Genomic DNA, 26917 nt, shown 5'->3' with positions numbered 1-26917 from the left:
TTGAATGTAAAGTGGTCTTGCCTGCATGTTGAATGAAAATTTTTTTGAATTCCACAACAAACAAAACTCTAAAAATCAGCAAAGGACTAGGTACACCAGTAACCACACTAATCAGTATCATATTTGAACAGGCCTGCATTTCATAAAAAAAATCTCAAGTCCTGTGTTTTTCCTCAAATCTTCAATTTCTAGTGATCTGATTGGTCGAAATTTGAGTTGAGGAAGGATTTGAGGAAAATCTCAATTTGATTGTTTTATGAAACCAGATCCAGTTTGCATCCTAATTTTGATAGGAAAAAAAATTATCTTATCAAAACAGGTAATTTTTGTATATAATTTTAGAATCAAAACAGGGATTTTTCTTTATTTGCAAAGACTGATATGACTGGAAAATGCATACTTTTTTTAAAGTTAAAGATTGAGAATACACAATAAAAAAGCTTTAAATTATGTTTCTATCTTTTATTACACATGTTTTAACTATTACAATAAATTAACAACCAGTGGTAATTATTAAAAAATAAATACTTTCCACAAAAATGTCACAATAATGAGGTTCTCCCATGCTAAAGCTCCATTCGATCTCTCTCAAGGCTACACAAAATCATTTTTAAGTTCAATTTTGACTGCTGAATTTTTTTATGAAATATTGTTCTAACCATAATATCTTTTTGGCCATTCCTGACCTCTTATCCAATGAATGAGACAGATACACAGGAAATTGCCCTGTTGTGATTTTTGGGAATTTTTTTTGTTTGTTTTTGTCATTTTAAGAATTTTTCTTTCTTAAAAGTACAATGTTAAATTGATTTAGACCTAAAGGTAAAATGAGGTCAGAGTCACAAGAAATATAAACTTACTCTCATTTGTTTCAGTCATTAAAAAACTAAAAATTGAAATTGCTCGGCCTAATTATAAACAACAACATACTGACTAAGGTATATCTTACATACTTCAGTCTATATCTATTTGTACCTGAACATGTATGAAATTTTATGGACATTTTGATGCCAGGTTGATAAATGCCACAAAGAAGATGCATATGTAAGCACCAAGTTAGTGCACAAAAAAAGATACATTAAATAAGTTGAAAACACCTACAAAAGGATTTGGCTAGAAAGTATTAAGTAGTAGTCTGTAAGAATTATGTAAATTATGTGTTCTGTGATACACCCTAAAAAGGCTATACATTTTATTGTTGTTATTAAGTTCATTTATTGACCTATATGATGAAATGTTTCATTATTCACTTCCATCTGTCTGCTTTTAGGAGATTATTTATGTCAAATATTCAATGTTTTATATTATAATTCAGTGTCATTTACAGAATTATCTCCCTTAATTTTGAATTCTATATAATTTATATCTCCTTATTGTTAACAGAACACATGCTAATTTCAGTTGACCATAACATTTGTAACAAAAATATGTAAGCTTTCCAACCATGTATCACAATTTGCATGATTCTTCCGAAGACTGCTTCTTAATTAATTTGTTTCCAACCTTTAATATTGATAATATTAACTATATACCTATTAGTTACAGTTTACCTCTAAATCCTCTACAGGTCATAACTTAACAAAAATTGAAAAACATTTTGAAGACACATCTTGAAAAACTGTAGGAAATATTCCCTAGTCATCTAATAGAACTGATAAAAAATTCACAAAGCCATCAGGATTTATATTATTCTTCCTAAGCAGCCTTTTTAAAAAATACATTGCTTTAACCTCTGACAGAACTCAAGCACTCTGCAAAGAATTATAGACACCTTTTACATGTATATTTACATCATAAAAACCAAAGTAACCCAAACAAGATAGACACTATTATAACATTTAAAGTTTCAATTGCACCTGTGTAAACATTTTATTTCTTAAAGCAATATACAATAGTCGTTTTTCATATTTATGGAATGCAAGCCCTCTTAGCAAGTTTTTCAAAGGGACATAACCCACCAACACCAGACAACCTGGTTGCGAGTCTCATTGGGGGAAAGGAAAAACAGTAAACTGTTTTCACTTTGGTAAGTATCTGAATGGTTAGAAATAAGTTATTTTAAAGTATCCAAGTACTTACTGCGCCTCAAATAAATTGAATATTTGAATTTGATGTCTACTGCTGTCCATTGCTCCCATTTGACAGTAAACCAGTCTGTCAGATGACAAATTTGTAGAATGCAACTCCCCTTTGCTTAAAATCATAAAAAAACAAAGCTAAAATCGGGAATACGAAAAAGGACTATTCTAAAGTAGTTTAGATTCAAAATGGATTAAGCGTAACATGTATTGGTAAGGTACATGTCACAAATGAGTAAATACATTAAGCATTGTAAATAAATAAAGTTTATTTTTTTGAATTTTTGAATGTACCTTGATAACTTAATGATCACAACAGTTCTAAATGAACCCCAACTCCTCTAATAACATCCTCAGGCATACAGAAGACTGGGTTGACAGGTTTGATTTTATCCTCTCCCAGAAGTGACAATCCAGCTATACCAAACAGTGTATGGAATGGGTCAACCTGTAAAAATGAAAATTAAATTTACTTTGTCTCCCTCCGTCCCCAAAAACTAAGTTTTAAGGGGAATAACTCCAACAAAATTTAAGAGTTCAAAATTTCCTGGTGATCTGCACTACATATGGTGACCTCACATACTTATCAAGTTTCATGAAAAATAGTTTTGAGTGTACTATTTTGCCTTGTTCTTTGTTTATTGAGCTTTTGGTGTTCTTGTCATAATTCATAAAAAAAAACTTTTTTATTTGTCAACAGCATCTTGTTAGAGTTTTATAAAAACTAAACATAAGTCCATAATTCCTGGGTTGGACACCTCTATACTCTAATTGCTTTGATTTTTAATAATTCACTGCTATCTATATTATAAAAAACAACAGTAGAACAGTACATTAAAAGAAAACATAATTATTTATTTATATACCAGAGGTTGTTAATAGTAACCTTGACCTTTGACCAACTGACCTCAAAACCAATGCTTTTACCTGTCACTCAAAAATTTTACACAAAATTTACCATGGCACAGAAAATTAATTATTAATATTGCTTTTACCTCAGACAAGAGATGAAATTAATTTTATATGTAGAAAATGAGAAAGAGATTAATACATCTATGAAGGTGATTGAGAGATATTTGTTAGAATTAGATAGGTCATCTGAACATAAAGTAGAAAGGAGTGTTGTAATTTTCTACATGCAGTGACATGGAATAGGAAAATTATTGGTAGGTCTAATTTTGATTAGATTGCTTACCATATCTCCAGGTCTATGGAGGAGATTGAGAGATTTTTGTTAGAGCTTACCATATCTCCAGGTCTATGGAGGAGATTGAGAGATTTTTGTTAGAGCTTACCATATCTCTAGGTCCATGGAGGAGATTGAGAGATTTTTGTTAGAGCTTACCATATCTCCAGGTCTATGAGGGAGATCAGGAGATTTTTGTTAGAGCTTACCATATCTCTAGGTCCATGGAGGAGATTGAGAGATTTTTGTTAGAGCTTACCATATCTCCAGGTCTATGGAGGAGATCGCAAGATTTTTGTTAGAGCTTACCATATCTCCAGGTCTATGGGGGAGATAGGGAGATTTTTGTTAGAGCTTACCATATCTCCAGGTCTGTCAGCAAACCCTCCAGTCTCATCATCTTGACATGCTAATATAAACTTGACTAGTTTAGCCTGTAAAAATATTATACTACAGTGAACTTTAGATGTCTAAACAAAACACTGAATAAACAACAAACCTGTTCAAACAAGACAAGCTAACATTCCTTTATATCATTTCAAATTCAAAATAAAACAAAACCCTGTAGGGTTTACTTTCAACAGGTTTCACAGTATGTTATATAACAGTCACAGACACAAGGTGGAGGATTCTTTTTTACCTGCTTAAAAATTTTGACCCACAGGTGGTGTATAAAAATTAGTGACTTTCCATCTTTTTTCAAGAACTTATACTGGGACAACTTTAAAACATCTGCAATACATAGTACATGAGTGCACTTGTTCTTTTTGATAATGGAAGCACAGCTAGTTAAACTTACCTGAAGTATTGCACTAGGCTTAACACCATGTTTTTTTATTGATATTCTGAAAAATTATGCCCCAAACTTTCAATTTTTGTAACATTCCTGTCTCGGTTATTTTTTTATCAGCATTTGTTGTTTTGTGGTGGTGTAATAACCCACTAAATATTTCTATAGTTTGGAGTTCCTTTCTGCTATTGAATTGTCAAGACAACAATATTTTTAAAAAGTTTTTTCAACATGCCTTTTCAAAATATATACATATCTGAAATAATTAGTATATAAGTGTTTTTTCTCACTATTTGCAAATGATCAACTTCGCAACCTGACACATTTTAAAGAACAGTTTAAGCATATCAAATTTATTTGGTATGGAAGGTCTTTTGCAATGAAATACATGTAGTTACATTTTAAACATCATTCTGTACATGTATTAAAATTTAAAAAAAATGTATGAATTTTTATTGTAAACTTGTAAACAAGTAATTCATAGCCATATAACCCCCACCACCATAAAAATAATTGAAGTGCAAAGTCCCATAACTCCTGGAAAATTAATCAAATCAAAATGGTAGCAAAATAGGATCAACTGCAAATGGTGACTTAAAACCATACAAAATTTGAATAAAATCCATTAAGTAGTTTTAGAGGAGTTGCGCCCACAAGTGTGACCAGACCGATAGACGGTGGCAAAGACACCAATATCTCTATGTCCTCTTCCTTGTAGTGGCCGGGGATGAAAAAGGGAGATAATAAACCAAGAAATCCATGCTTTATAGCCTACACATTCTAAGTTAGGACACCAAGCTTTGTAACAGACAAACAAATAGTAACATGACAAAAATAATATGACTCCTTCCCAAAGGAGGGGGGAAGTGACAAATATCAGTAATAATATGACTCCTTCCCAAAGGAGGGGGAGGTGACAAATCTCGAAAATAATATGACTCCTTCACAAAGGAGGGGGAAGTGACAAATATCAGAAATAATATGACTCCTTCCCGAAGGAGGGGGAAGTGACAAATATCAAATAATATGACTCCTTCCCAAAAGAGGGGGAAGTGACAAATATCAAATAATATGACTCCTTCCCAAAGGAGGGCAAACTGACAAATATCAGAAATAATATGACTCCTTCCCAAAGGAGGGGGAAGTGACAAATATCAGAAATAATATGACTCCTTCCCAAAGGAGGGGGAAGTGACAAATATCAGAAATAATATGACTCCTTCCCAAAGGAGGGGGAAGTGACAAATATCAGTAATAATATGACTCCTTCCCAAAGGAGGGGGAACTGACAAATATCAGTAATAATAATACTCCTTCCTAAAGGAGGGGGAAGTGACAAATATCAAAAATAATATGATTACTTCCCAAAGGAGGGGGAAGTGACAAATATCAGAAATAATATGACTCCTTCCAAAAGGAGGGGGAAGTGACAAATATCAAATAATATGACTCCTTCCCAAAGGAGGGCAAACTGACAAATATCAGAAATAATATGACTCCTTCCCAAAGGAGGGGGAAGTGACAAATATCAGTAATAATAATACTCCTTCCCAAAGGAGGGGGAAGTGACAAATATCAAAAATAATATGACTACTTCCCAAAGGAGGGGGAAGTGACAAATATCAGAAATAATATGACTCCTTCCCAAAGGAGGGAGAAGTGGCAAATATCAAAAATAATAATACTCCTTCCCAAAGGAGGGGGAAGTGACAAATATCAGAAATAATATGACTCCTTCCCAAAGGAGGGGGAAGTGACAAATATCAGTAATAATAATACTCCTTCCTAAAGGAGGGGGAAGTGACAAATATCAAAAATAATATGATTACTTCCCGAAGGAGGGGGAAGTGACAAATATCAGAAATAATATGACTCCTTCCAAAAGGAGGGGGAAGTGACAAATATCAAATAATATGACTCCTTCCCAAAGGAGGGCAAACTGACAAATATCAGAAATAATATGACTCCTTCCCAAAGGAGGGGGAAGTGACAAATATCAGTAATAATAATACTCCTTCCCAAAGGAGGGGGAAGTGACAAATATCAAAAATAATATGACTACTTCCCAAAGGAGGGGGAAGTGACAAATATCAGAAATAATATGACTCCTTCCCAAAGGAGGGAGAAGTGGCAAATATCAAAAATAATAATACTCCTTCCCAAAGGAGGGGGAAGTGACAAATATCAGTAATAATAATACTCCTTCCCAAAGGAGGGGGAAGTGACAAATATCAGTAATAATATGACTCCTTCCCAAAGGAGGGGGAAGTGACAAATATCAGAAATAATATGACTCCTTCCCAAAGGAGGGGGAAGTGACAAATATCAGTAATAATAATACTCCTTCCTAAAGGAGGGGGAAGTGACAAATATCAAAAATAATATGATTACTTCCCGAAGGAGGGGGAAGTGACAAATATCAGAAATAATATGACTCCTTCCAAAAGGAGGGGGAAGTGACAAATATCAAATAATATGACTCCTTCCCAAAGGAGGGCAAACTGACAAATATCAGAAATAATATGACTCCTTCCCAAAGGAGGGGGAAGTGACAAATATCAGTAATAATAATACTCCTTCCCAAAGGAGGGGGAAGTGACAAATATCAAAAATAATATGACTACTTCCCAAAGGAGGGGGAAGTGACAAATATCAGAAATAATATGACTCCTTCCCAAAGGAGGGAGAAGTGGCAAATATCAAAAATAATAATACTCCTTCCCAAAGGAGGGGGAAGTGACAAATATCAGTAATAATAATACTCCTTCCCAAAGGAGGGGGAAGTGACAAATATCAGTAATAATATGACTCCTTCCCAAAGGAGGGGGAACTGACAAATATCAGAAATAATATGACTCCTTCCCAAAGGAGGGGGAACTGACAAATATCAGTAATAATATGACTCCTTCCCAAAGGAGGGGGAAGTGACAAATATCAGAAATAATATGACTCCTTCGCGAAGGAGGGGAAAGTGACAAATATCAGTAATAATATGACTCCTTCCCAAAGGAGGGGGAGGTGACAAATCTCAAAAATAATATGACTCCTTCCCAAAGGAGGGGGAAGTGACAAATATCAGAAATAATATGACTCCTTCCCGAAGGAGGGGGAAGTGACAAATATCAAATAATATGACTCCTTCCCAAAGGAGGGGGAAGTGACAAATATCAAATAATATGACTCCTTCCCAAAGGAGGGCAAACTGACAAATATCAGTAATATGACTCCTCCCCTAAGGAGGGGGAAGTGACAAATATCAGAAATAATATGACTCCTTCCCAAAGGAGGGGGAAGTGACAAATATCAGTAATAATAATACTCCTTCCCAAAGGAGGGGGAAGTGACAAATATCAAAAATAATATGACTACTTCCCAAAGGAGGGGGAAGTGACAAATATCAGAAATAATATGACTCCTTCCCGAAGGAGGGGGAAGTGACAAATATCAAATAATATGACTCCTTCCCAAAGGAGGGCAAACTGACAAATATCAGAAATAATATGACTCCTTTCCAAAGGAGGGGGAAGTGACAAATATCAGAAATAATATGACTCCTTCCTGAGGGAGGGGGAAGTGACAAATATCAGAAATAATATGACTCCTTCCCAAAGGAGGGGGAAGTGACAAATATCAGTAATAATATGACTCCTTCCCAAAGGAGGGGGAGGTGACAAATCTCAAAAATAATATGACTCCTTCCCAAAGGAAGGGGAAGTGACAAATATCAGAAATAATATGACTCCTTCCCGAAGGAGGGGGAAGTGACAAATATCAAATAATATCACTCCTTCCCAAAGGAGGGGGAAGTGACAAATATCAAATAATATGACTCCTTCCCAAAGGAAGGGGAAGTGACAAATATCAGTAAGTGATAAATCAAGCATACAAGGCTACTGAATACCTGAGAAAGTACAATACAAAATACTATACCTTATCAATCCAATGAATTTTTCCTATAATTTTCAGTGAAGCTAAAACCCACCAAGAGTAACATACATCTGGTAATTTTTCTGGTCTTCCTAAAAAAATATAAAAATTTCAAAAGTGAAAGAAAAAACTCAAAGTACCCCATACAAAAAATATCTGAAAAAGTTAACAATCTGATACCAGTGAGAGAACTAAGCACAATATATTGTTGTAAATTGTGAAATTTTTTCTATTTTTGCAGTTATACCTGAAATGAGAATATCAAACTGCCATGATTTTTTTCCTAATGATAAGATTTGAGAAATGATGACATATTTAAAGATCACAGAAACTGCAAAACAAACTAGAGGCTCTAGACAATATGAATTGCTCACCCGGTCAAAAATAATCTTTTAGCCTTCTAAAGCAATAACTCAAAAATTGGACTCTAGACCCTACTCTACTACATTGTCATAAGCATCATTTAATCAATAGACAGCATCTTAGTTTTTCATCATGTTTTCAACTTATAAAATAAATCTCTCATAGTCATTTTTTGGCTCTTCAAAGGCAGTAACTCCAACATCGGTCAACAGTTCTTTAGGTAATCTAGCCATGCTGATTAATTTTCCTGTGTCAGAATTTAGCTACGCCCAACTTTATTTTTAGCTCTTCCTCACTAATGATACCCCTGCTTTCAATCAAGATTAATCAAGAACATAACCAAAGTTGTCGGTAAACAGCAAGTTGTTGTCAATTTTTTTCCTAAATTAGATCCCACCATATGGCATACCTACTTAAAGAATGTGTTAAAATTTCAAGCCCTTGTGAACATAAAGTCAAAAAGTAAAAGTAAAAACACCAGTTTCTGAAAATGGAAAGCAATCTTGTCCAGGTAATTCTAGTTTTTGGAATGATCTTCAAAAGAAACAAATGTGATCATTAAAGAAACAGGTTTACTGATTGAAATCAGTCTGCACACTATCTGATCAGAAATATTTTTTCTTTTATCTAGCCAGTAGTAAATCACTCATCCCTTCTTTGACACAAATTGTGTTCTCCAAAACAATGCTCCTTTTATAAATAATATAAATATTATATAAATAAACTAAAGTAAACAAACACCAACAGTACACATTTTTACAATTCCTTTTTTAAAACTCTAAATTCTTTCTAATTTCATCAAATTTTTTACTTACTTTTTAACAACTTTTTACCCAAACAATATTACATATTAGAAATGCTAGGGATGCAAACAATAAAAGAAAAAAGCATTATATAAATATTCCACATTTAATTCATGGGACATACCAAAATGGAATGAGAATCTAAATCGATTTTTTCAGTGGTGTATTGCAGCTTCATGTATATGTAGAATGTTAAATAAGAATTATGCCTTAAACCCTGTGTAAGACATGTTTGATATGGATTCTTCGAAAATTCACAATAAAAATGTATTTATATGAAACTTGTATGTATTTCTGGTTATAAATTTATTTTTCATTTTTTTCCCAACGGACCCACCTGATGTTTTCAGGTAAAAATTCTGTAAACCAATAAAACAAAAAAAAAACAAAAAAAACTATGGTTTCAGTCTGGTTACAACCTGTAACGTAGTTTCAAAGGTAAAGTTGTTTTAAAAAGTTAAGGAATGACGACGACCGAAGACTATGGAGGAGGGACAATTAGTAATGGCATTAGCTCACCTAAGCTAAAAAGATGTTTTAGTGTGTGGCCCCTATGACCCCTTATAACTCGTAAATATTTATCTAAAATCTGATTAAAAACATGCAGGGATTTTCATATGGAATCCAATAAAAAAAATTGTCAAATCAGACCAAAAAAAAAGTTGATTTTTTTGGGGTATGGCCCTTATAATGCCTTTTGATCCCTTATAAACTGAAAGAAAACCTTAAGATATCTGAAATCTGTAATATTGCAGGCAGGGATTTTAATTAAGGAATCCAATGAAAAAAAATTTCAAAAAGTGATTTCATAAGGAACATAGTCCTAGTGACATCTCAATAATAAAAATTGGGTCAAATACAAATCACACACTCAAACCAAAGATGAGGAAATCGATCCAAACAGCGGATGCTGCAAAATTCTTCCATGAATTCAGAAATAGAAAAATACCAAAAGTTAAATTACCTAAAGATAAGCTGAATTACACAACAGTTTCCAGATTTATCCCTGAACACGTCACAGGAATTGGATCAGTGAAGAAAGAAAATAAAGAGGTCAAACTGAATGAGAAATTTGAGATTTATGACATTAAACAATTTACAACTGATCATACCATGATAAGGAATATATCACCAGATCCAAACAAACCAGACCATTTGTGGATTAATGAACTTGATGATAATGTTATCCACAATATCAAACTGATGGACAATAACTACAGTACAGTGTCAACAATAAATGGACAGTGTGGTGATATGGCCTTCATATCAGAGACAGAAATCCTCATGTCTGATTCGAAACAAAAATCAAGACTACTTACTCTGAATGTTACAAACAACACTATCAAAGAATCTAAGTATGACACTGGATCTTTACCAGCATTAGCCATTCACATAACAAAGGACATGAAAGTCATCATAGGAGCAGGGAGCACTGATAGAAGACAAGTGGTCATCATGAACCAAAGTGGTAACATAGAAGCTACTTATGAACTTATGCAAAACAACAAACCAATAATTACCATTCCATCAAAAATCACTACTATTACCAATGGTAATATATATTTGACAGACTTGGACGATGAAAACCCAGATAATTGTAAGGTGGTAGTCCTTGGATCAGCTGGAGAGGTTATCAACACCTACACAGGACATCCAGACATCAATAAAGATGAACTGTTTACTCCAATGGATGTACTGACCACACCTTCTGACAATGTCATTGTAGCAGATTGCAGTAGTAATGCTCTCCATATTCTAGACAACACAGGAAAGCTACTGACCACTTACAACACTGAAGACAAAGGATAACTGAACCATTTTCCCTTGCCTTACTTGGTGATGATAATTTTTACATTGCAACAAAAGACACAAATAATGCCAAAATTTATGAAATGAAAGTATCTGGATTTTTTTGGTAACATCATTACTTCATACCATATCTAAACTTTAAAGTTTCAATATGCTATGGTGAACTGTATGAACTGTGGTCAAAATAAACATCAATTCTATCATAACAATTCTGTAACTTTACATGGACATACAGTATTTCCTAATTATATTCAAACAAAGGATTTATCAATAATTACTCACTATATCTGACTTGATAATAACATTGTTGATATTGGAGACAAAAAAGATGATCATATCAAGTAAGATAGTTGTGAAAGATTCAAAGGATTCCATAAACCATATTCCTTACAAAGGATGCCAAAGATAAGTTGTGAACAATTTAAAGGTTTCTCCATCATTCCTTCATCTTTCATGTTATCTCATAAAAATTCATGAAACCATAGTTTCCAAAGCAATGACAGTATTGTACATTTCATTTTACTTAAAAACTGTACAGGGACATACATGTAATCATATTTTACCATGTACAATTATAATGACTACAAAATTAAAGTACAAAATTTTTTTATAATTGCTCATAAGTCATTCAAAATTTTTTTTAAAAATCAATGTTTTTAAAAGCAGAAACATACATTTGCTTTAAATTCTGAACTGAGTATCATAGAAATCAGAAATTAATATTTTAATTTACATTATCTCTTTTGTCTGCTTTAGCGTGATGTATTTGTACTTACATCTTTTAACCTTTTAAATGTGACTATTTTTACTTATTTAATATGAGGCAGGTGTAACCTGCAAGAGACCCAAGTTGAATACATATTTTAAAAAATAATAATGCCTTGTACAGTTTTACAACTAGGATTTACTTTCTTCATAATTTAACAAAACATTAAGATGTAAGCTATAAACATTTAATGTTTTGGAAAATACAAAACTAAAAAAGATCCTTGCTTTGTATTACCTTGGGATTACAGGTTAACTTTCTGTCAGACTGAAAACAGGCTGTCAGTACTTATAAGGTCAAAGGTTAAATTTGCATTAATTGCCATAATTTATGAGGACTTGGTCCTCTTTTAATTACCAACTTTGTCCTATAAATATGACTGGTGTACAAAGTCAGGACCCTTGCAGTGGTTTCCAACATTCAGGGTTTATATTTTAATATTATCATTTGTTATATACACTTTACTTTTTGACTATTTTTTCACTTAGAGGTTTATCAGTTAGGTAATTTTGTTATTAGTATTCATTGCTGAGATGTTTTCATAAAAGTGAAAAATGCAACTTTACATTTTGTACATGTCATTCAAGCTCTTGTTTGACATCCTTGATTTTAACTCAAAATTATAAAGATAAAAATTGCATTTTAGGTAAAAGTTCTGAAATTGCAGAATACATGTACATGCAAGCAACATTTTTGATTTGACAGTATTAATCTATACAGGAAATAGATACTCTTCAGCCATAAACCATCGAAGAAAATATACAATTTATTTGGCCTCAGTTATTTGTTTACAGAGCCAAACAACCATCTCCTACCATGTATCTAATTGAAAATTTGGAGACATAAATTTATTACAATTGGGAACATAAAAAATAACAAAAGAATTACTTGAAGTTTACCAATATTCCAAAATTCTGCTAATTTTGAACTTTTAGGCCACCTTTGGTCATATCTCTGGCAGGGAAATGCAGCCAACACCCAATCATTTATCACTACATAGTTTATCACATATGAATGTGTTATGTTACTTCTTAGGTGTGGACATAAATTTCTTATGTAAATGTAGAAAAATTAAAAATTTCCTACAATTTTTTTGTATATTTTTTTAAACTGTGACACCATTGTGACATCATTACATCAAACATTCATTTTCCTAATACATGTACATGTATATCACAGTCCCTGAACTGATCCACGCAATCTATGACTGCTGACTAAGGGTGCACTATACAGTTACATTAAGGCGCACTGTTTCGCACACCAAGTTATCCCTGTCGAATTTTGTAAAGCTTAAAATTAAAAGTTGAAATTTGGTGGATATATTGTTTAAATGTAGATAAGCATTTATACATAGACAGATGTAATAAATGTTATGGTAAACAGATGTAATTTAAATGAAAAATGGTATCCGGAACGTTTCAGTCCCCTGCCATATAAGGTTCTCTCCTCAGCATCAGATGGCTGATTTTCAAAATACCTTATTTTGCATGAACTTTTGGGACTAAAATTGTGAGAGAATGAATCAAAAAGGGTCTTATTATTTTTACCTTTTCTCCACCTACTCCATGCGTGCTTTCATCCTGTAGTAGTGTCTAAGTGCCTGATATTTTATAAAACATAGTATTTGGCTGTTAGTTTTGGAAAGGCACCCCTGATTTGTAATGTTTTTTTCAAACTATTGACCAAACTTTACGACTAACGTGATGACTTTTCATTCAGAATTGTCATCTTTCCTTTCATCTGTGGCAACATCCCTTCGGCTCCTGCGTATGGAGTGTTCATATCACGACTCATACGTTATGCCAGAGCTTGCCGAAACTACGCAGACTTTTTGTATCGCGCTAGAACTCTAACAAATAGGCTTCTGGAACAGGGTTATGTTGCTACAAGATTGAAGTCATCACTACAGACGTTTTGTGGTTGTCATCATGAACTCGTGGATCGTTATGGTGTATCCATCAGCACCATGAAAACTGATTTATTCAACGGGTCATAGTTTTCCTTTCCTTGTTTGTCTACCCCGGACTTGACTTTTTATAAGCAACTAGGCGGGTGTTTCTAGAAAAGCAGAGGACGCTTACCCTACCAGTGCACCTGGTCCATGCTCCCAGTTTTTAGTGGAGTCTGAGTTGCTCATTTACTTTTGTTACTTTGTATGTATGATTTTAGTTACTTTATGTTCTTTGTTGTATATGTCTGTTTTCCATGTCTGGTCTTTGTCCCTGGATTACATTCTTTTGATTACCGCTATAACCTTGGTTCCCTTTATTACTCTTTTAGTATGTTACCATGGCTACTGGATTTTATAAGAATAATCACTAAAGTACTTATAAATGACTTGAACCTCCACACACCAAGGATTTAAAAAATATGCACTTTTTTTTATGACAAAACACTAGAAATTTTTGTGTGGACTGCCTCAAAACAGCTTTTTTTAACAAAATGAGACCAAATTTTCAGAAATGACCTAACTGTATTGGACTACCTAATTGACTGGTGACAGATCGATAACCGATGAGTGATCTGATCAGTTTTGTTATGTAAAATGACAGATGATTGGTTCATGTAAATTTAAGAATTTCCATTGGAAAGAATTTAATATACTACCACAATGAATCTACCTTGAATTTAAGATATTAAATCCTTACATTGTATTTTGTTAAAAATAAACCAAGTGTAGAATAAAAATAATTAAATGATGTTTAAATTTATTGAATTATGTAAATATGTGTAAAAATTACAAAACGAAACAATGGAGTTTAATGGATCGTTTGACGGATCGATGACTGATCGGAAACTGATCCGTGATCAATGACCAATCGCAATTTTAGTTGCATGGATCAGTTCAGATAACGTACAATATTGTAACTACTTCAAGACGTGATATTTTCTGGGCATTTTAAGGGTGGTATATCCCTACTCCTTTGTTCTCAAATGTAAAAAATGTATCATTTCAGATTGATTTTTTTATATTCATTTCCTCATTCAGATTATTACAGGAAATATAAATACTGAGGGAAAATTATAAATCAATTCAATTGTGGTGGTTTTTATAGTGAATCAAACAATAAATTCAAATTTCAAATGAAATTTATTGCAAATTGAATGACTTTACTTAAATCCATGGATTCAATATAACTATGACGAACCATTAATTATGCCTGAAGAGTTTTTTTTTCCTGTATAGATTAATACTGTCAATTATTATGATAATAATTGATATCCTTAAATGAAAGGACTTTTATCATCTAAAAATAAGTCTTTAACAACTCAGACAGTAGTTGTATATTGCATGATGTGAATATTGTGATGATTAAAATATTCCTCTTTCAAAAACTTTATTTTTTATTTCAACAGACTTAAGTTAATATATTCCACAAAAATCTGTCAACCAAGTGTGACTTTAAAAGGTTTTTTATCATTAAAACAGTGAATGCTGTTTAAGCATTCCAGTGGAAAGTACTATCAGAAATTTTTATGTGATCACAGGGCTTTGTAACAGGAGTCTAAAACCCTTAGGTAAACAAACAAAAGCAAACATTTGCTGATATCTTTAACTATGAATCTCTCGATTGTGGAGGACAAATGAAGACACCACTGTACACACGCAGAAATTAAAAAAATCATGGACAAAGTGCACTAGTAGGGTAATGTGTAATGGAGGCTGAATTGAGTATATAACCCTTGTACATATTTATAAGAGATGATAAAACCATTACAAGTATCAAGCATGAATCCAAGCAGTGAGATCAAAGGTACACAGCTGATGTTTAAATAAGAAATCAATCATACCAAATAAAATTCTCAGGTCAGCATGACTTAAAACATCAGCTAAACATACTTTAAGAACAAGTACAGGTAGTAACTAACTTCATGGTAAAAAACGTACTAAGAGAAATATAGGAGAAGCGAACTTTTTGACAAAAAATTCTCCACAGAGTGTCCCTCATTCCTAACCAGTTCAAGTCACAACCCCTAAAATCTTATCCCTTATTCCTAATTGAGCTACAAAGAAAAAAACAAAATTTATGATAATCAATTTAAAAAAACATTAGTACCATAAAAATAGATATTACCCAACTTGAAAATGATACATCATTTATACCTGTATATTTGGGGAGTGTTGTTAACCATGTTGGAGGCACAGACGACAACGTAAAATTAAGGATGGCAAAAGCTTATAAACTGCTTTTGGTATTCTAAGGAAAGTTTAGAGAACAAGTCAGATTACTACAAGAACCAAAATAAGGATATTCAATTAGCAATGTAAAATCGGCATAGCTTTATGGAGCAGAAACAAGAAGTCAGTATGGAGAAATTTCTAACCTTCATAAACAGATATCTAAGAAACATCAAGTGTTCAATCCAGGACATGACAGTACAGGATTTCCACAATTTTTGTCATTCTGGTGCAGTGGAAATGGTAACGTTTGGGAGAGAACAAATCAAATACCGATCATGCAAAAAGTAAAACAGAGGAAATGGAAACGGCTAGGATATACACTGTGTAAAGGCAGTAATAATATCAGCTGCCTAGCACTACAATGGACAGACACATCAAGGAAGAAGAAAAAGGGGGAGACCAAGATTAACCTAAAGGAAAGTAGTATACACCAACTACCAAATAACATAGTGAGATGGAGAGGAATTGTCAGTGGCCTATGCTCCAAAGTGGAGTATATATAGAATCTAAAACGATAATAAGTTGATTATGGAATTTCTCACATTCAGTGAAATAAGTTTTATAGTTTTGATCGCAAGGCTTGCCAAGCTATTCAAACTATAAAATTTATTTCAAGAGAAGTGAGGAATTCATGATCAACAAGCTTTGAGTGTAGATTCTGTTTCTCCAATGCCCTAAAAATGCCAAAAATACTCAAAAATGAAAAGTGTGTGAAACGTTATGATTACGATTCATAGGAAACATGTTGCTGTCAAACAAATGCAAACATTCCAAACAAAAGAAACCTGACGAAGGTTTTTTTCACTTCAAATCTTCCCAAGTCCCTTCATAATTCTTATTTAAGGTAAGAAAACACCAAATTTATGCCATTTAACTGAAATATAACTACATTGGCAATAGAGGGGAATCAAGATGGAGTCCAAGTCAATCGATTTCTAAGCCAATCATACTCTGAGAACAAAAAAGTCACTAGTGATGAGAACATCTTTTTTTCCATACCAGTCAAGTGGTATGAAGATTAAAGCAGAATTAGAGAAACAGGGTTTAAGTTAAGTAAATATAAGTCATTTCTAATTGGTTAAAGTCAGAACCCCCAAAAATAAGTCTAAACTTCCTTATGTGGTATGGCACCTTGTGCCATAGTGGTAACAATTCACTTGTACTCAATTTATTGTCTAGCAATCATGAAAATGTTTGTTTCTGGCCCAGTCATGACCCCAACTCCTAAACATTCTGTAATAACTCCCAAATCAATCCAAAATTTCTTTTTGTTGTATGGCACCATGTGGCACAATTTAAGTTATGGTTCAGACATTTAATGTCCATTGACAACAATGGCAAAAACAACAGCTTGATACCACTACAATACCACTAAAATTTGAGGGTGATGTAAAAAAAAAATACATAACACATAACTATTACCATTAAGACCCCCAGAAGGCAGCTGTCGCTCACATAACCACCATCCCAACAAGTCTGCATTGATATGATGTAACTGTCCAACTATAGCTAACATTCCAACACAACAATATATTTGTCCTGAATGAGATTCACTTCCTGGTCGACAGCCAAATCCACCATCAAAGTTCATACAGGTTAAAACAAATTCTACAGCTCGCTCTACATCAATGGCATCCAATCGTTTCTGAAAAAAAAAGGAATATTTCTGATAGAATAACTTCTATCAAAATACTTTTACTAACATTCCCTTCCAATAAATAAAATGCTTTCCCTGGGAAAAGCTTGATATGACTGCAGTGATCAAACCCTCAACATGGACATTATATTCATGCCTAAAAAAAGACAGGACAGGAATTCCAAGAATTTCATTCTGATTGAAATCATACCATGTTTAATTTTGAACCATCATAAAAAAATTGGTAAGGAAACTAGTAATATAATGGATATGATAAATATGTCAAAGAGACAACAACCCCACTGGAATGAAAAATGTTAGCTGAAGGCCACCCATGGGTCTTTAATGAATGATGAGAAAACCCTCACATCACAGGGCAGGCTGCAGCTGGCCTCAAAACAACATTATACACAGATACAACGAAATAGTGGCCCCAAATACATGTACTCCAGCAACATAAAAGTAAACTGAAAGTGAAAAAGAAACAGTACATACAGAGGAAACAAATTCCCGACTTCGGACAGGTGCAGAAAAATTGGGCAGGGTTTAAGTAGGGAGAGTATGATCACAACCTTCCCCCTTTTTAATCTGGTTACTGTGGAAAAAATATTACACAATTAAACACGCCTAAAAATCAGTTCAAAAAAGTCTGAGTTTCTTGTTGAAACAGAAATAAAGAAACTGAATGTATGTTACACAAATGCACAAACAAAGGACTAGTAGCATTTAACTGACATACCAGCTCCAGACCAGTTTAAACCAACAAAAAGATATGCCCTCACCATATGTAATATCAAATCCCAATTCTTCCCATGGGGGTTGAGAACTACGGTACATCATAAATCATAAGTCATACAATGACAATACAACTTGTGTTATGTGTTAATTTCTCTGTAAAGACCCTATGAGCTAATCAACATTAATGCATGTACCAAAAAATGCTATCTTTAATGATTTGACAACAACATTAAACTATAATTATGAGTAAGCAGACTCAATGGTTTTGTTAACTTATTGGGCAAGTATTCAGCTTTCCATGCTTTGTGAACAATATTACCATAAAAAATAGAGTGGGAGATGCCAACATGTATTAATCCTTCACAAGTATATATGTATTGGAGAATGAGTTCCTTGTATCAGTTGAAAAAATTTTGTGAATTTTTACAAGCTTGTGATATCAAGCTGAAATTGACCTTGACATAATAATTTCTCATTTATATAAAGATTTCTTTTTGTTAAAATCTGAAACATTGTTACAAATACAATAAAATCAAACCAATTGTGATATGTAAATACCATGTGATGGTGACAAGGGAACATCACCATCTTAATATGGATATTAACAACAGAGAATGAAAAATCATCCCTTTTATCATATGTTAATTTTTAGTATTAAGTTCATCATTGTCAATATGAATACTAAGATCAAGAAGAAGAAATTATTTATTTTCAATTTTTGCTTTATTTAAAGAAAGTTCAAAATATTGGAAGGTGTTACCAGTATTAAATTTTCTATTGAATGTTGTATGGATAATGCAAGCAGAATATTATAAAATACTTCCTTTGGTCCATAAAATCTAAACAATATTAGGATCATAATCCCAAAACCAGTTCCAATCTTCTTTGTGTGGTATTGAACCTCACAGTAAATAATACTCAAGTAAACTTACCATACACTAACCTAGTGTTAATGAACAACAAATGATGAAAGCTTAATTTAGTAGTCCTATCAAAAGGACAATTACTTAGACATGTATTTTGCTGTTCAATTGGGTTTTTTTGGGGGGGGAGATGAATTCAATTTTTCTTGGAGAGATAGCAGTTTCAAACAAATGATAAATCGTTTCATTTAATAACAAATCTTTCATAAACAAAAATTCTTACCAATAAAGAAAGGCAAGCTACAGCACAGAAAGAAAATCTGGTATCCACTTCACCTGAAAATACAATCATAACATGAAGGAAATCTCAATTCTTAACATTTTTGGTAATTTTCATATATGAACATGTATCTAGGCCCTTCAGTACTCAGATCATTATTTTATTTCAACACAATGTATAATTTGAATTGTCTCCCTTTGTAATGGAAAATGTCAGGGTAAATATTGGTATGAAAACAACATAGCATCTACCACTATTAAGGTAGGCAACCTTTACCAATGTATATAAGTGAAAACCTGTTTAAACTGAACCCCTATTTAACTTCAAATTTGGTTTGGTTTAGATAGGTGATCAGTTTACCCAGGTTCAAAATGCGTTGAAATTGATATAAAGAGACAATAAAAAGTTTCTGGTTATGACAGGTTTCACTGTATTAGTTTCTTATCAAACATTTCACTTCACACTAAACTATTATTGGTACCAATTGGACTTAAAAAAAGTTGGTAATTGACCTGTCTGCATGCCTTTCATAAGTAAAGAAGCCAAAAAATTTTAAGACACTATTTTGTTTTTCAAATCTATCTATAAAAATCCACCGAACAGCCAAATAGAAAAACTAATTACCGTAGCAGGCGAGTATTTTAGGGTCTACATTTCACTGATTCAGGAATAATAACCTGGATTAATCAAATTCAGAAATATCTATGACACTGATGTGCAATAAGAACACTCTTGACATTTGCTCAGCATTCGTTATGTGTTCTAATAGGACATCCTATAAATATCAAAATAAACATTTTGAACTGACATTGCTACCCCTGAGGGATTCAGATGCAAAAAAAAGTCTTTTTTTTGTCATACAGTAATAGAAATAATTCAAGTTAGATTGGTGTTGTACTCATACAAACACAGGGCTAGCCTTTATATTCATATTTTATACCTCACTAATGCTCTAAATACAATTATATTAATACCCAGCCCATATGTTAATGAGTAATCACAATAATACCCCCCCCCCCCCACCCAATGAATTAATTCACCTTTCTACTAACCCCACTTATCGCCATAGAAACTACCATCATCCTGTTGTAAATTCCTGACATATTCCACAATTTTTTCTACATTTACACTATCCATAGCATCATACAAGGTCAAAATCTAGGACAAAAAGACAATAAGAAAGTGAACATACAACAATGTAAGGCAATATACAGAACCCCTATCTTGTGACATCTATGACATCTAGATGTCACCTCTGTACGAGTTTGAGTCCCGTTGAGGGAACCACCAAAAATTTGCATCACAAATTTGACAGTTCTAACATCGTTGGGAATTTTTCAGACCTTTCTATACATTTACATAACCTTAAACATTACTTTTTAAATGTGTTATTCAAGTCTACAAACATGTAAAATGTTATGGTCAATTATTTCACTTATTTTGTATTTCCAACAAGGAAAAATGATATTATTGATTGTCTCTTGATTTAAATTGCAAAATCTTAGAAACATATACATTTGTATAACATGTACATACATGTACAATGGAAATATAATAAAAAGATAATGTTACTTCAAATGATTGATCTTGAATTTTTTGGTCACTTGTTTATTAAAACTGACAAAAGCTTGCTTTTCAATGATCACTGAAGACCAATGGGTGGCCTTGGGCTGAAATTTTCATCCCAGTTAGTTGTTGTCTCTGACATATTCACCATACCTATTCTCGATATATACATGTACTTCATACTTTTTTAATTGTTGGTGTTATTGTCAAAAGGGCTTCTCCCTCATTTTTGTTTTCTTCAACAGCACAAACATCATACCTGTACTGCACTGAGGGTGTATAAAAGATGGGGGTCATGTCCAACACTAGCACTTATACCCCCACACTCATGCTGACATTGTTGTATAAATTGTATAACTTCATCTTTGTTCATTCTATCCAGCTGTCCCATCAAGTCCATTACAGTTAGTCCCCAATACATCCCACTCATTCTTAGATATTCTGTAACGCAGTATTCCTTAAAAAGAATAAATATATAATTATACATGTAGTTAGGTTGTCATACTGATTATTATATCCTAACCATATACCAAGATAATAACTGGTTAACTGGTAGAAATACAATTGTCAGTAATATATAGAATAAAACTTCAATTACGACAACTGGGGCTGGTTCATAACTGATCTCAAATCCCAATCCTGGAAGTTTTTCTCAAATCTTCATATTGAAGCAATGTAATTAGTCTAAATATGTGTTGAGGAAGGATTAGAGTAAATCCTCAGTTTACAAGACTGTTTGTGAAACAAAAGCCAGCACCTACTATCTTTAATCCTTTTTACCTTCGCGTGAGATAACTTAACTTGGAGCCCATGTGAGCTTAACAAACATGATAAAAACCAAATCTTTGCAATCAGAAACGACTACTCTTATATGGGATTATCAAGGGTACAGTCACATATACATTAGAAAACAGAATGGATCCGATATGGTGAAATGCAACAAATGCATCAGCTTATAAACCTAAACATATAATACATACCCTTTCAGAGGTAATACAAAAAGGGTTTAATTTACTGTATTTAGGTGAAGCATTTTTAAATTGATCCTTTTTTCCAATTCACATAATGTATACTGTATAAACAATAGTACAATGGCCATTGCATTATTAACATATTAGCTGTAAGATAACATCTTAAACACTAAATGCTGAGATCTACACTTACATAATCATCCTTTTTGGTTCCATAAGATGCTATGTAATCTCTGTGCTTTTGTAACAGTAAAGTTTTGGGAGCATTATCTGGAATTGTGACATCTTTTACAGGAGTTCCCTGAAAAATAAAAGATGAAGTACCAGTAATGTGATACAGTCAATGTTACACAGTGTCAGCTATCTTCTTTGTACATATGTACATGTATGTGAAATCTTCTATTTGACCTTTAAAAGGAGTAATATTGGCTAAATTTGTATCTATTTGTGTGTATATATGAAGATGTTAACATTAAAAAATTACTAGTAAGGATACATCACATGTATATACAATGTATATGTGTATAGTCATCTCAGCATAGGAACTGTCTACTTTCTGGGAGACTTATACATGTAGTAACTGACCAATCAAATCTAAGAGTGACTTAATACTCAAAAGTAGAATGTAAAAATTACATGTACATGTATGTACTCGGTGGCGGAGGTATAATTTTGTGAGTCTACCATTACAATCAAAATATTTCAATGAGTCTAATTTTGAATGCATACATTTTGTACATGGATTTTTATGGTGTACAGTAAATCACAATGGCAAACATAATTAGAATAATTTACTAATAGTAAATATAGTCTATATACATTTTTGTACACTGTATGGAATGTTGAGCTGATTTAAATAAGTTAGTAAACACCTCTTGACCTGACCTTAATAACATATGATCCACAGACACACACAAGCCTGTGTTCTTTGTTACAACAAAAAATCCAAATTTGTGATTTCACCAGATGTATGTTAAACCACTATACATGTTACTGTTAGCCTAGTCCTATAACATAAGACTTTGGTAATTATTTGGATGTTTGGACTCTAGTGAGTTAAAATTACAAATAATTGATGGACATACATGTATTTTGTTTCTATATATATATAGCATAGATATTCTTCTATTGAATGTCGAAAAAAATATGTAAATCCTGACCTACTTAAAGAATGGATGAATGACAAAGGTGATCCGCTCCCATTATTTTTTTATCAAACCTGATTCTGGTGCAAAGGTGAAATTCTAGGGGTCATGCTTGCAATTTAATTTTCACCAGATTTTAGTAAGGAATATCTCCTACATAACAGACCATTAATCACTGCTGTTTATTTTATTTGGGTTGAAAACCAATACAAAAATTTAAATCTAATTTTGAATGTATACACAGATTTTTAGGGTGTACAGTAAATCACAATGGCAAACTTATAAAAAGAATAATAAACCATACATGGAATGTTGAGCTGATTTTAATATTTTAGTAACCACCTCTTGACCTGACCTGATTGATGACCTACGATCAACATGATCAGACCACTTCCTTAAAAATAATTCCAAATTTGTGATTACACCTGAAGGTGGTTACACTGGAGACAGGGTAACCCACTAAGGGAGTATATATTAAATGGAGAAGTCACTTGTTATCATCTATGTAGAACACTGATGTTGCTATTCTGCTGTTTATTAAGCAATTTTCTCTGTTAAAAATATGGCAACTTTGCTAAGAATTTTTGTAAAACCACTCAGGATGGATTTTGATGAGTGTACCAAATTGGTGAATGGCAGCATATATTTCTTATTTACTTGAAATAATAGGAATGTAAATATTTTCCCGTTCAAAATTAGGTCTTTTAAGACAAATGACCAAAAAAATCACTTCTTTAAAAGTTAATTTGTTATAAAGTGTTTGTCAAAAGTATCGGCTCTATCAAAATGAAATTAATATCAAATGAAAGAGAAAACTCTGCTGAATAGCAATGGCTATTTTCTATAATGTGCTTTCAATAGCAATAAAGTAATGACTAAATGAATGTACCTATGTCTTGAGAAAGAAATATAAAAATATTCAAGTTAAAAAACTATACTCCAGTATAAAGCTTTTAATCATCATGTCTTTCTGATTATTTAAGCTTTTGAATTTACTACCAGAGAAACCTCTTTCATATGATACAACTTTTACTGCACAATAATGAGTTGAAATACTTAATTAACAGAACTTGACCTACTTAATGGCAATTACTGATAACTAGTAAGTGATTATACATGAATTCACGCTTGTCTTTTGCTCCAATTAACGTTTGGAGTCATAAGTCATTGATCTTTAAGTTGAAGGAGAATTCAGTAAGAACAATGGGAAAATATATTATTTTCTTCAATCACATCCACAAATGTAAATACATCTTTTGATTTTTACTGGTAAATTTTGACATTATTATTATTTATTAGTGTTTTGGGAACACACCCTTCCTTATTATTTTCATCATAATTCTGTCATAATCAATTTGTTTATTAATTACATGTAACTCTTATAACTAAAATCCTGAATAATTTCTCTTTCCCAAATCGTGTATATTTAAGTCAAATATAAACCTTATATATAGGCTTTAAGTTTGCCCAGTATAAAGACAAAAGAAGTACAGTTATATTAATATTTTTGTTCATTGTGTAGAAACCACACGAACAGGTTCTAGTGCAATACCTTTTGGGATTCAGTGTCCGTACCTGTTTTCTCCCGACACTTAATCCCAAAAGGGATTAGCTCTTGTGTAGAGAGATTACTGGAAGATCGCCAGCCGCTAGAAAATTACATATAAATGTACACTTCCTACAGTATTATCTTTCTATATAAGCCAAGAAAAAACGGGCAGTACGACTACCCAACGCCAACATAAATTTGGCTTCAACAAGTTCAAGTTCAAGACAATCAAGATTTGAAGTAATCATATATTATGTGTACTTAAAATTCATGAACAAATAACGAACTAGCTAAGACTTTTGTGACAAAAATATAACGTCACATAAGAATTTACAAACCATAGTGTATTCAAGTATCTTGACCGAGCTACAACTCAAAATAAATATGATTAATAGTTTCCAATGGGGGCGTCCATTACAATGTCCCGTATGGTATTTCCCCATCAGATAAAAATAGGTTTCAATCGGGCAATCTTAATACCAATAACACATAATCGAAACACACGATGACGGTCTGAAATATGGGACATTCTGAGAAAAGAGTAATCAAGGGAACCAAGATTCTAGCAGAAATCAAAAGAAAGTAATCCAGGAAAAAAGACAAGACAAGGAAAACAGACAAACACAACAAAAAGCATAAATAACCAAAATAATATATACAAAGTAACAAAAGTAAATCAGCAACTCGGACTCCACCAAAAACTGGGAGCATGGACCAGGTGCACCAATAGGGTAAGCGTCCTCTACCTCTCTAGAAACTCCAGTGAGTTGCTCATTAAAAGTCAAATGCGGTGAAGACGAAAGAGGAAAGGAAAACTATGAGAGCTTTTAATCTAACAGTGATTTACTCCAGCAATGCTAAGGTTGTCTGGCAAGCTATTTTCTGACTTGGTGCTATGGAGGAACGGAATTTCAACCTCTTGCGTTGTAGGAGTAACAGTGATTGACTTGAATTTTCTTGAATTTCAAAAAATTAATAAGACCAGAGAATTCTTCTTAAAAATGGTAGACATTGGTTAGACTTTTCCCGACATGCAGATTATCAGGTGTCTTAACTGTATACATGTAAGTACCAGTCCACATCAAATTCAAACAGTGGCCGAATGGTAAAGTGATTCGTGGTGTAGTAAAACACAACAAACAAACGATGCTTTTTCTATCTATATTTGCTATACCTTCACTTAACGATAACATGCGTAACAGGTTATTTTCAAGTGTGCACCAAAAAAATTGTAAGTCATAAAATTCAATTTTAGTATCAAAACTCAACAAGTAAGTCCTTAAAAATGGTTGATGTCCACCCAGTTGGTCTGTGAGAGACGATGGACACCTTTTTATCCGATCAGAAAGCGCGTTACTTCTGAAATTATATTATATTGTAAAAAATAAGAATCTCTAAAGAACTTGGTTACTTTTAAGTTGTCTTAAGCATATAGTGATACTAGGGCAATGGTTAGGCATTCTATATTTTAAGACGTTAGTGTTAGAGAAATGGGGAAATGTGTTAATAAAGACACAGTGTGACTTTAGTGGTTATTTCTACTTATTTTATATATAGATTAAAGTCACATGTACTCAAAGGAAAAACACCTATAAGGGAAGCACACAAAAAAACATATATAGAAGTAACTACCAATTATACACAATAAATTGACATTGGAGATACTTTCACATAATTAAAAAGAAGTTACTTGCACATAATTAAAAAGGAGTTACTTATACATATGGATACATATTTAAACAAAAATAAATAAAAAGGAAAACGGGAGTTGTACACGTTCATATACAATGAAAAAGTATTAGTGATAACCAGAGACAAAGTAAAAGGGGTAAATAACTAGAATAAATCAAATATGACAAAAAAAACATGAGCAAGGGGTTTGACAAATACATGGTTGTTTTACAAAATTGTTAGTATATGTAGAGAAATAGAGAATTGTGATGAGACGAAAAACTCATAACTAAGACTAAGACTGCATGAGATAAAGATTCAAGATAGTTCGTCCTCAAAAAGGGGGTCTACTTCCTCCTTCTCTCTTATTATTGTCGTACTTTGCTACTGTATTTGTGCTTGCTGAATATTAAAATTACCAGTATACAACTGTTTATTTATTCAATAAATTAATTGAAGAATAGAGGTAGTCCTACTACAATATACAGATTTATGGCATTGTGTGAAACGCCCATTTTTAACAAAGAAATTTTACTCAAATAACAATGTTGTGAAATGAATTACGAAGCAAATTTATTAGCATTGCAGTGCCG

At 32.7% G+C, this 26917-nt stretch overlaps 1 protein-coding gene across 1 annotated transcript; it reads right to left on the bottom strand.

Annotated features, from left to right (window-relative positions):
* Positions 1–447: 447 nt before the first annotated feature.
* LOC148612967 (geranylgeranyl transferase type-2 subunit beta-like) lies at positions 448–25091 on the bottom strand. Its single transcript, XM_088594912.1, has 9 exons — positions 24992–25091; positions 22153–22260; positions 21248–21445; positions 20475–20580; positions 19426–19478; positions 17328–17550; positions 7985–8073; positions 3624–3698; positions 448–2526 (listed from the first exon to the last, which is right to left on the bottom strand). The coding sequence occupies exons 1-9, from the start codon at positions 24992–24994 to the stop codon at positions 2389–2391; spliced, it is 993 nt and encodes a 330-aa protein (XP_088451038.1). The 5' UTR covers positions 24995–25091; the 3' UTR covers positions 448–2388.
* Positions 25092–26917: the final 1826 nt, after the last annotated feature.

The sequence above is a fragment of the Perna viridis genome, chromosome 7, assembly GCF_037379345.1.
Source record: "Perna viridis isolate PV_CMFRI_1.1 ecotype Kerala chromosome 7, ASM3737934v1, whole genome shotgun sequence".
In the NCBI taxonomy this organism is placed as follows: Eukaryota; Metazoa; Mollusca; class Bivalvia; order Mytilida; family Mytilidae; genus Perna; species Perna viridis.
This window is presented reverse-complemented; position numbering and strand designations above follow the sequence as displayed.

Bases quoted from the DNA above. Each gene is read 5' to 3' on its own strand.
- LOC148612967 (XM_088594912.1), bottom strand. The intron at 21,446-22,152 runs GTAAGTGTAGAT...ATTCTTTTTAAG, and splicing joins GAACCAAAAAGGATGATTAT to GAATACTGCGTTACAGAATA. The intron at 20,581-21,247 runs GTATGATGTTTG...TTTTTGTCCTAG, and splicing joins ACACCCTCAGTGCAGTACAG to ATTTTGACCTTGTATGATGC.